Source organism: Epinephelus lanceolatus, chromosome 18, assembly GCF_041903045.1.
Source record: "Epinephelus lanceolatus isolate andai-2023 chromosome 18, ASM4190304v1, whole genome shotgun sequence".
NCBI lineage: Eukaryota > Metazoa > Chordata > Actinopteri > Perciformes > Serranidae > Epinephelus > Epinephelus lanceolatus.
The window spans coordinates 42389137-42401243 of NC_135751.1; the positions used below are offsets into that span (position 1 = coordinate 42389137).

Consider the following 12107-nt stretch of genomic DNA (forward strand, 5'->3'; position numbering starts at 1 on the left):
TGTCGCCAATTTTTTTATAAAAAAACATCAAAGTATAGCATGTCGCCAAAATTTTCATCTAAAACGTCATAGTACAGTATGTCGCCAAAATTTTCATGAAAAACGTCATAGTATAGCATGTCGCCAAATTAAAAAAAATAATGTCATAGTATAGCATGTCGCCAAATTTTTTATAAAAAACGTCATAGTATAGCATGTCGTCAAAATTTTCATGAACCAAAAGATTAACTAGGGAAATACTGAAACCACAATTTATTTATTTTTTAATCAAAGTAGTCAAAGTTAAATGTCCTCAGTCAGACACTGGAATCAGACTATAAAAAATCATGTGCATCAGTTCATCACATTCAGAGGGACCAAACTCCAACTATCCAATCAGCAGCCTGCTGCCGGCCGCCTCAGCTGCTCAGTTTGTTGCCTCTACCTCGCTGCAAACAGACGACTGTACAGTTTGTGCAGTTCGGTACCTCCAAGGAAACAATTTCAGAATTAACTTTTCAATATTAAATGTGATGTGAGCTCAGAGAGAATTCCAGCATCACATCTGAAATCAGCAGGAATCACCGCAGGTCCTTCTTTCTTCCTAATAGAGTCTGTAGCCGAACAGGAAGTCTGAACATGTGGCTCGGTGGCGTGCTCTAGCTCTCAGGTGAGTAGATCTTGATGAGGTGTTGCGGCTCGGAGGGGTACCCGGTGACGGGGCAGCGGCGGTTGGCTTTGACGTACATGTAGATGCAGCGGTAACAGAAGACAAAGCCGGAGGTGGACAGTACCGTGGCGTTTGTGTGAAGCTTCTGGCACAGCGGACAGTTCCTGCTGTCGGAGTCGAGCTGAGTTTCTTTGTTGTGATTGGCCGAGCTGGATGAAGAGTCCTGCTCCTGCCGCAGGTGGAGGGGGGGCGGAGGAGCAGGCAGGGAGGTGAGGGCCTTCACGGTGCTCTGGTTGTCTGAGGAGTACCACCACTCCAGGAACTGGAGGAAGAAGACACCCAGTGACAGGGAGGTGGAGAGGGACACGGCCACGCCACGCGCTGCTTGTGACATCAGCCACCACGCTCTCTGCACCAGGCTGCAAACAGAGGCACAATGCATTATGGGTGATGGATTTAAGTTCTTTGTCTGACACTGGGAAGAACACTTACTACACATATTCTTCACCTAAACTTGTCTTTGTTTCACCTCGAGGGACAGTCCACCCAAACTCAGAAATACGTCTCCTTCCAGTAATCCATAGACCTTGTTGTGAGCTGTTTCACATAGGAACTATTCCCTTGTGTATCATCACGCCAGTGTTAATGTTGTTGATAAAAACTATGATCGTGCTATGTAGCGTGTGAAATAGAGTGTGGTGAATGTGCTAGGAAAGGTAGTATCAGCACTGCTTCTACCTGGAGCTCGCATGTACGGAGCCTGGGTTTGGTTGAAGGTGGCAGTGCTGTTTGGGCTGAGAAAGCCATGTGTAAGTAAGGTAAAGGAGGTTATTGGGTTGGTGCGGGGAGCAGTGAGACCTGGCATTAGGGGAGTGTCTCTGGGACGCCAGAGATCACTGTCTAGCCTCCTGGAGGTGTCGTGGGACCAACTAGACAAAACACCGGTGAAAGGAGGTTCCCACCTGATGACCCCAAAGACATGTTAGTTATCACTGCTCACTGGTCTGTATAGTTAAGCCTTGCCATTATGCCATTAACAACTTTTTTCAGTGTTACGAAGACGGGATGTTGACAAGTAAAAAATAGATCGTGATATTAAAAAGTTTGATGAAATGTAAGTTTCAGTGGACTATCGCCGGCATGGAGGCATAAAAACATGTTGACTGTAAGGAATAGCTAAAAGTTGACTAAAACTATGGAGGATAAAATAAATAAAATATGACTAACACTTAGAAGTATTGTTTGTCTTAAGACTTAAGGCATTTGCAAACTGAGTCCGTTTTCTTTTTTGTCCAAAACTGTTGCACGTCTAAAGATAAATAAGACGTCTCTGTGTCATGTTCGCACACTGAGTCTGAAACTTTTGTCCGTCATTAAAAATTTTGGAGCAAGTTCAATTTTCTGTTTTTCTCCTCCATCAGAGTCTTTAGAGACGTTTGACCAAGACTCAGTGAAGATAATACAGCTGAGACGAGGAAGAGGAAGAGACAGAGGAACAGAATCATTTCATAACTCAGACAGATACGTTCAAAATCCAAAATGGCTGCCAAAATTAACACTGCACAGTGCAGAAGGAAGAGTGCATCTACTGCTAGCTCACCTAGCGTCACTAAGCTAGCTAACATTACAGCTCGGCCAAGGAGGACGCCATTAATGTTTACAACTCATGCTGTCACAAGCATCTCGTTCATGAGCAAACGCTTCCTTCTGCGCAGTGATACAGTTTGCGGGTGTAGTTTGGTGGAAAGAAAGTAGTTCCTACATGAAACTGCTCAAAACACGGTCTGTGGATTATCTTGAGTTAACGGGTCATTATTTCTGCAAAGAGACATTGATGTTGAGTTTTTCAAATGGATTTTTTTGGCACTTTGAGCACCACAAACCGAGTGACATCTGGTCCCATTACACCGGAGAGAAGGCAGACGTCTCTACGGACGATATCTCCAACACTTGACGACTCACACCAAAACTATCTGACTGACAAACAGGTAAAACAGGTGAACTGTCCCTTCAAAGACAGATGATTGGAGAAGGTGAGAACACTGAGTGTGTTAAATCTGAGACGCACCTCCCCTCCACCGGGCGTCCGAGTGTCCTGGTCTTCAGCTCCATGTCTCTGATATCTTGAATGTTAAGTCGTGCCAGTTTGACCCTGGCCAGCCACAGCAGAGGATTATGGGTCCTGGCGACTCCAAAGATAAAGAGAAGCTGCTGGCAGAAGACCCAGACCTGCCAGGCGGAACTGACGTACGGGTATGCAGCCACGGCTGCCCGGTACAGCCTCTGGCCCCGGCTCTGCGCCAGCCGGATGGAGAAGTCCTCTTCGTCCCTCTGCCGCGCCAGCGTCGCCTCCAGCTTGGCCCGCAGGTACGGCGCCAGGCACAGAAGAAGAAGAGAGCGCCACTGTGACTTCCTGTCCAACCCCAGGCGATCGGGAAGTACTCGCCTTCCTGAAACTCTCTTCAGGCCGTAAAAGTTCTCAGAGAAGGAGGCACTGCAGTGAGACAGGAAGTGGTTTTGGAGGAGAAGGTCCAGCACCAGGTAGAGCTCATCAAAGTGTCGCCACAGGAAGCCGAAGCGGGACGGGCTGGACTCTGCCAGAACCTGGAATGAGTCACAAACACGAGAGGAGTTAAGGTGCAGACACACCAAACCGACATCAAAGAACTAGTGACGACGAAAGCCAACTGTTGTGTCATCTACGTCGCCCTGTGTCAGTTGCATTTGAACACACTACACGGACTACATCCGACGGCCAAGTAGCACGTACGTTCTGCGCCTGCGTGAGAGAGAGCGGAGTGAGAGAGTGGTACATCCTGTCAGCCGAGGGGTTTCCTATCTGTGCAGCCGAGCACCGCAGCACCTCCACGGACTATTACATCCAGACGGTCCCGGTGTTTCCTCCGCAGGCTCCACTTCACTCAGCTGCCCGATAAACCCGCTGCTTCTTCCCACTTTAACCTGAATAACAAACCAGGGCTCGGTGCTCCGGTTGGATCCAAACGGAGAGCCGGGGCTAGCTCAGAGACTAGCGGAGGCTAACTGGCTGTGCTTCCCTCCGGTCATGCTGCGGCTAACGCTCCGCTAGCCGCTCCCAGCTAGCTCCGGTTTGTTATTCAGGTTAAAGTGGGAAGAAGCAGCGGGTCTGTGGGGCAGCTGAGTGAAGTGGAGCCTGAGGAGGAAGCACCGGTTAGCCCCGGTTTCACTACAGGCAGATTCACTCGCTACAGGGGCGAGGAAATAAAACCTGAACAGCCAATCAGAGTGATCTCTCTCACCGACAAGCTCCACCGCCGATTCAACATGCTCAATCGGCTGAAAAGCCGCAGACGCCAAAGTGCCGACGGTGTGGGACACACCGAAAAACTAGGCTGACAGGTGCTCACAGACGGCCCGACTTTGGTCGACAGCCGACCGTTGGCTTGGTGTGTCAGGACCTTAAGAAACAGGGCTGAAGTTTATTTGTAGAGCAACAATCAGGGTCTAACGATGAATCACATGATGACCTCCGTCTCTGTTCAGCCCAGCTCAGTTTTCTGTGACGATTCTGTGGCGTTTCTATCAGATTCATTACACCAGCACAAACACTACTAATTTCTCCATAAGCTGCATCAACACATGAAAAGTGTGCATGTTGCTCCGCTGTGCATATATTCATCGAATGAAATTTTTTTTTTTATCAGAAACAAGAAAAGTTAAAACCCAGCGATGGTGCTGAGGATCAGATACTTTCTTCGTCATGTAGTGGTGTCTGCTCTAACTTTAAAGTGTCAGTCGAGGCAGAAATATGATAAAACACATTTTGAAGACGAACCACAGAGTCATACATCAGTCTGTTTTTATCATGAACAGTGTGACCCTACAGATGGTCTGTTCATATTTCAACACAGACACTGACAGCTGCTGACGAGCCATGTAGACAGCAGACGCTTCTATTTGTGTTCAAGAGTCACAACTCTCTTCAGTAAGTTTTCCCTGAACTCAGTGTTTCACCATTTTATCCTGTCAGACATTTGTGCCAAGTTTGGTCAGAATTAGTATCTGAATGAAGGTGAACCCTCGCTCACCTTGACAGCGTGTCTCAACGCCGGTCGGACCGCCTCCATCAGAGACTCCTGAGCCAGGACCTCAAAGATGGACGGCTGCTCGTTGGCAGCGGAGGAGGTCAGGTGGGCTCCGGCCTCGGCCATGGCTGCTGCAGAACAACAACACAAGAGGACAAGCAGTGAAACACTCAGAGGAAAGGCGTTTAGGTTTGTCTCTCTCATTATGTTCAAAACTAAGCGTGGATTTTTCTGACAGATCAAACTCTTACCACTGTTTTTATTCTAGTTTTATTTTCATAATGCCCAAAATCATGCATTTTGTTTGCACTTTTTAAACTGGTCCCACATGATGAGAGAAAACAGAAAAAAGGGACTGTTGCATTTGCTTTTTTGACACAGGAAACTACACGGCAGCCAGTCAGAAACCAACGATGTTACTACAGACATCTGGGCTGAGAAATATGAAACGCAGCAGCAGAATCAGGGTATCTGCAGGTTTCAGTAAGTTAAATTTAATACTTTTTGAGACCTTTTTAATGCCACCTTGAATGGAATTTAAGACCGAAAAAACTAGAAATATAAGCGATGGTTGGGGGATCCCGCTGTACTATAACCAGTGCTTTGTAAAATTAGAAGTGGGGGAACACTTTTTTAAGCAGCACCAGAGCTGCTTCACTGCGCAACTCCAAATGGAATGGTTGTGACATCTAGTGTTGTCACGGTACCAAAACTGGGACCCACGGTACGATACCAGTGAAAATATCATGGTTCTGAGTAGTATCAGGATACCACAACGAAAATGAGGCAGATGTGCCTTTTGTCATTTATAAAAAGATAAATCACTTTTCTATAATACATCAATGATATTTCAATGGAATAAATTACTTATTGACTTATTCATACTTCAAAAACAGCATCAATAAGTGATTAACATAGGGGGGATCAAAATAAAATAAAAATCAACCAGCCACCCTCCTCTCCTGACAAGTAAAGAACAGTCCCTTCATAAGTAAATAACAGTCCCTAAAGTGCGGTGAGGTTTGTGGACCGTTACCTGCCACAGAGAGAAATATGAACAGCAGTCATGACGCCAACAAAAGAGGAAATTAGGCTACTGGACCTGGAGTCGGACTTATCTGTCGCCGCCGGTAAGCCGTTATTTTGCGCCGCAGAGCCGCCGTAGGCTATTTGACCACCATGTTCCTCTCTGTGACCCCCGTTCAACCCACAACCTGCATGATTCGCCTTTCGTTTCTGCTGCTGGTTGAAATCCGAATGATTTATTTTGCTAGCACAAAACTATTTTTAGTTGCAAATGCGAGTAAAATGCTCGCACGTAGAGCTCTGTGGAAAACAAATCACTGCCGACAAGTAAAAAGTCGTAAATAATAACTTTCACTGCTCAAAGATACTCACGTCTGGAAAACAAACCACTACGGCAGCATATTGAGTGCCAGGTGGCCAGCACGCGCCGTTAAGCCCTTTTCACACAGAGCGCGCAAAGCGCAGACCTCCGCCGACGAACCCATTCATTGTGTATGTGCTAACATCAGCGCGCGTCGTTATTGGACGGCACATGGACACTCACAGAAAAGTGCCGCGAGAATAAAAAAAAGAAAAGAAATAAAATCAGATTAAATATTCCTTCCGCAACAATTTTAAGACCTTTGAGTAATGAATTTAAGACCAATTTGAGACATTTCTAATGAATTTAAGACGTTTTCAGGCCTTACTTTTAGATACATGAATTTAAGACTTTTCAAGGATCCGCGGGTACCCTGAGAATCTTGGTTTATATTTGATCATAGTTTTGCTGTTTTCAACAGATTTTTTTCAGCTTCCATTTTCTCAACAAAGGAAACAGTATGGCGCCCACTTCCTGTTTACACCTGATGAATATTTATCATATATTACACTTTATTTAAAGTCCACAGACACAAAATCAGCCTTAGTTCGTTTTTCCACTGTTTCAACAATCACCAGCTCTGATTTGGTTGAAATAAACATTTAATTCAATTATAGGTTGTGTTTTAAATTATGTCTCTGAAGGCAAACTGTGTCAACATCTGTTTTATATAATAAGATACAGTTTCTAACTTTCATCATTTTCAGTGCAGCAAAATGTTTCTAGCAGGCTGGAAAAGAAACTGATTTTATTATTAGAGTAAGCTACCAAACGTTTAATTTGTTTCTGCAATATTAGTATTTATTATTAATATAATCTAAATTATTATTATATATTTCCCCATCCCTGCTGTGTAGTGCTATGATATTTAAATTGATGGTTATCGTACCATGTACATTTGCTTATCTAAAAATATGCAGATTGACAGAGAATCTCTCCTTTGAGTTATTTGTACACAAACTTCATTAACAAAATGTTTCAAGGTTCAGTTTTTATTAATAAAACGTGTGTTCAACCAACAATAACCTTTCTGTTTTCTTTAAGGGTCATTCTGACTGATAATGATAATAATTCTGTGATACCATGAAACTGGTATTTGTTTAGGTTGCTGTACCGTGTAAGTCTCTCACTGTTGCATCATCACTACGTAATTAGCAGTTCATTTTAAGGTAATGAAAACACAGTGGTTTATATTTTCAGGTGATTTTAACCTAAAGACATAGTTGTGCATTTTACATTCTATTTCTGCCAATATATCCCTTTATATTCTGCACATTAGACCTTTAAATAATATGTTTAATTCAGTAGTTTAACCTGTAACAGAGCATTTTCACACTGTGCTGTTGCTACTGCTGCAGAGCAGGTTAAAGTTCACTGAGCTTTATTTAACTCCGTGTTTAAACAAACCAGGTGACTTCAAGAACAGCAACCTTTGAGTTATTAAGATGTAAAAGTTAAACAACAAAAGGTAACGTTGAGACACATTTAAATGAAGCTAACACACACATTAATATCTGATTTATTTCTGTGGTCAAACTAAGACAACATAAACTTTACCTTCCTCTGCTAGCTGCTAGCACTGATGCTAGCTGCTGCTTCGTGACGTCTCTTCCGGCTCCGTCACATCACACGGTCATTTAAAACCACCGCGTGTTTCTGTGAACATTAAAACATCATCACAAACACAGACTCATCATGTGTTCATGTGTTCATCTGGACTTAACCTGCCGCCATGCTGAGAGCTCTGCACACATACCAACACTTCCGCATTCACATGCTGTTCTTCCGCTTCCTCTTCTTCTCTGGTTTCTAATGGCGGTAGGCACCCGCAAAGCTGCATTACCGCCACCTATTGGATTTACCCTGAAGTCTCCATTTTATTAAACACCCAAATTACCCATGATGCAGTGCGAACTACAGTTTTTTGACTGTAACAACAGACTGGTGGTTTGTGGTAAATAACTGTAGAAATTACACTGATGTCTGACACGTCACCAGAAGTCCCAGCAGAGCCTTCTGTACAATAAAGTTAAAAAAAAGTGTTTCACAGTGACATCACACTAACGCTCCACACAGGTTCATAAATATGAACTGCAGATTCTAATAATCACAATCTGATTTGGAAGACAGACACACAGAGTTCAACTAATAAATATTTATTTCCGTGGTGATTTTTGACACTTTTGGAAAAACATAGGTTAAGATCACCACTCTGACAGACAAATACAGTTACCTGCCTAAACTCAAAGCTTTGTTTTATAACACACAACATCTAAAAATGATTGGATTTTGACATGGATATATCAGGAGACCTGGCCCTGTCATATTATGCAGCAGAATACTGTGCCCCTGTCTGGTCCAGGTCGCCACAAACACCCCACATAGACACCCAACCTAACTCCACTGTGTAAATCATAACTGGAACTATTTGTTGAACACCGCTCCCCTGGCTCCCTGTCCTATCTAACATACCCCCCCCCCCACATCAGATGAACTGAACTCACCTATAGGATGCTCCAAAAGGTCAACGACTCCCCCCATTTACCAATCCATGCCAACATCTTCAACCCACCACCTGCTCGTCTCCGATCTAGACTTCCAATTTGGAAGGACCCCCCACCCACTGACTTTGCCGCCCTGTCTGCCTGGGTGACTGAATGGGACTCCAAAGACACCCCAAACAAACATCTAGTGTCAGACCCGACTCAACCAGTCTCTGCACCAGCCTCCCAAGGAGACAGTGGTCCACCTTGAACAGATTTAGGACTGGTCAAGGTCCCTGCTTGGCCAGCCTCCACAGATGGGGGAGCAGCTTGAGCCCACTGTGTGCTTGTGGAGAGCAGCAAACCATGGAGCATATTATTGAAGCCTGCCCTCTCCAAAGACTAAAAGGAGGTCTAGTCTCCCTCCACAGTATAGATCAAGAGGCTACTGCTTGGCTTGAGAAATTTGCATTTGCTAAATAAATAAAAGTGGCACATGAAGCCAAAAAAGCCCAGTTTCTGCAGTATGAAATTACCAGAATCTTTCACATTGTGGGGCCCATAGAGAGGTGCAGGTATGAGCCTTAAAACCTGGAACTGAGTTGTCATTTTTACACTCCTGTGATTCAATTCAATTCAATTCAATTCAATTCAATTCAATTCAATTTTATTTATAAAGCCCAATATCACAAATCACAATTTGCCTCACAGGGCTTTACAGCATACGACATCCCTCTGTCCTTATGACCCTCACAGCTGATCAGGAAAAACTCCCCAAAAAAAATCCTTTAACGGGGAAAAAAAACGGTAGAAACCTGAGGAAGAGCAACTGAGGAGGGATCCCTCTTCCAGGACGGACAGATGTGCAATAGATGTCGTACAGAACAGATCAGCATAATAAATTAACAGTAATCCGTATGACACAATGAGACAGAGAGAGAGAGAGAGAGAGAGAGAGAGAGAGAGAGAGAGATGCAGGTAATGACAGTAGCTTACAACAACATTAATGAAAGTAATAATATTATAGTTATAGTTCTGGCTACTGTGGTACAATATGTTGAAAGTATGTATTAATATCTGACAGTATACTTGTGTGACAATAGTCATATGTGTATAATAACAGTAGAAGTATGACTAATGACTAATGATGGCAGCAGCAGCAGGAGGCATCTGGCAGGACCACGGCAGCAGCACAACCACACACGTCACGCTGTCCAGGCACCGCTGTGATATGAGTTAATCTGAGAGACAGTGGAGCACAAAGGCTCCGGAGAAGAAGCCGAGTTAGTGACATCCAGAATGGCCGAGTTAGCAAGATGCAGTAATAGGATGAGAGTGAGAGAGAGAGAGAGAGAGAGAGAGAGAGAGGGAGCCCGGTGTATTATAGGGGGGTCCTCCGGCAGACTAGGCCTAAGTCAGCCTAACTAGGGGCTGGTACAGGGCAAGCCTGAGCCAGCCCTAACTATAAGCTTTATCAAAGAGGAAAGTCACCAGGAAACTGTAAGAGAAGTTTCTGTTCTCTCACACAAACTTCCTTCTGGGCTCTGACCAGCTCAGACCCTTGCTCCTTGCCCCCGAACCATCAAAGGGGGGTCAATTGCTCACTTTCTTCTGGACCATGACCTGCATGTCCACAGCAGGGCCATAACCTGACACCAGGAAGTTAGTGCACAAACACAAGGTTTGCAACTAACTTTCCAGCAACAAGGAGAGCCAAGTTGAGTTAGAACCCCAGCGTCTAACTCTGCATGAGCCCCGAGCGACCGGTTTCCTCAGATCTGCACCTTCTTAACAAGGACACAACAAAGACTGCACCTGGAACCACAGCTCTTTCCAGCCTTCCTCTGCCGGCTAACAAAAGCAGCACACCTCAAACCAACCAAGTAAGGAATGGTAACGTTACAACTGGGCATTGCTTCTTCACAGCTTTACAGAGTAAGCAAGACTGTTTGACTTGTTGTATGTGATTTAATGCTGTCATTGAGTTATTGTTGTGATTGTTTGCAGTCAGGTCATTGATTAGTTGGCTTCTCCAAAGCTAAGTGATGTTAGTTTGCCAATGCTGTTCACAGACAACGTCTTGCATGCAACTAAACATCCTCTGCACTAACCCAGGCACCTTTTGCAACTCAAATCACATTCTCATAGACTAATTTGCAAATTTGCTTTCAACAGAGCTACACCCAAAGAGACATCTCAAAGTCCTGCTTCTTCTCCTTTGTCTTTGTTCTGACCACACAGTCAGACAAACACCTCTCCCGACCTGAAGCGAGCTTTGATTTGGCCATCTTGTAGTTCTTTGTTGTCAGCCATTTTGTTTTGTAGGCCATGTGGCCCTTTGATTACCACACCTGCCTTTGTCTTTCTCTCTCTCTCTCGCCCACACACACACACACACACACACACGCTTGCTTGTATATAGTTTTTATAGAATTTGTGTGTTTTGCTTACTTTGTGAATAAATATATTTTTGGAATCATACCTGCTGTCTGTTTAATGTTGCACAAGAGTAAATGAAGAGTCAGCCTCTGCTGCGTCAAGAACTCAGAAATCCTTCAAGCTTTACTATTAAATTTGGTTATGGTTATTATTTTAATTATTAATCAAAATTCCAAACTAATAGTTTAGTGAACTTTTTGAGACTGATATCTTTACTGGCTATCACTTTTCCCTTCTTAGGAATGGTGCCCCACGAGCTGATTTAATGTAAATTACGTCACATAATTTAACATAATTAATCGTCATAATTAATAAGTATTTATTATTTCAGATAGCCAATTTGATACTTTAATTGGAGATCTATTACGAGGTCAGGCCTGTGTTAAGGCTTAACTAATGGTGCTGCCATGTAAAACACAGCACTGGTGCCTAGATCACATTTTGGTTTCCCCACATGACACAAAGTATTGTTACAGATTTCCAACAAATAGTATCCCCGCTTTTATAATACCAGTAGATTCCCTACAATCTGGTGCCTCTGTGTGACGCCTATTATTGGATTCCCAACAGTATCATAAATGTTTGTTTGCTACAGAGCTTATTTTCTGCAAAAATCCAAAATCCATTGAAAAAGTTCAGTGGCTTTTTGACGAGGACACCAGGGCGTAACTATATCGTCATCGACCTACAATAAACCGTCATCCCATCTTGAATGGGGATAAAATTATTTAATCCCAGGGTTCTTCAAGATTTAGAAAAGTTATCGGACTGAACAGATTAAATCCCAATAGTGAAACTAGGCATTTCGTGGGGTCGTCACACGAAAAAAACAAAAAAACAAAATCAACTGATTTACAAACGTCTCTTTCACAATATAAGGCTATGGGGGAAAGTCTTTGGGACGTAACTCCACATTTGGCCACTATGTAAAATCTGCAAGCCTCCAGGAGAGCCACTCGCCCTTGCAGCAAATTTTTCCCAGTGGCCACTTGCGGTACGGCGATGAAAAAAATCCCGTCCCCAGAAAGCTTTTTCCACATAGATCACTATAAGAGACATCTGTCAAACTGTTGAAAGGACACCAA

General features: G+C 43.8%; 1 protein-coding gene across 2 annotated transcripts; it reads right to left on the bottom strand.

Annotated features, from left to right (window-relative positions):
- Positions 1-237: 237 nt before the first annotated feature.
- On the bottom strand, positions 238-7887 carry pex12 (peroxisomal biogenesis factor 12). 2 transcript variants are annotated; one of them, XM_033644203.2, is made up of 4 exons: positions 7658-7887; positions 4717-4844; positions 2718-3253; positions 238-1068 (listed from the first exon to the last, which is right to left on the bottom strand). In XM_033644203.2, exons 2-4 carry the CDS (start codon positions 4837-4839, stop codon positions 639-641), a joined length of 1089 nt encoding a protein of 362 aa, XP_033500094.1. In that variant the 5' UTR covers positions 4840-4844; positions 7658-7887; the 3' UTR covers positions 238-638. The 2 variants fall into 2 exon arrangements, with proteins under 2 accessions (XP_033500094.1, XP_033500096.1); XM_033644205.2 differs by having other exon boundaries at positions 4717-4841; positions 7658-7875.
- Positions 7888-12107: the final 4220 nt, after the last annotated feature.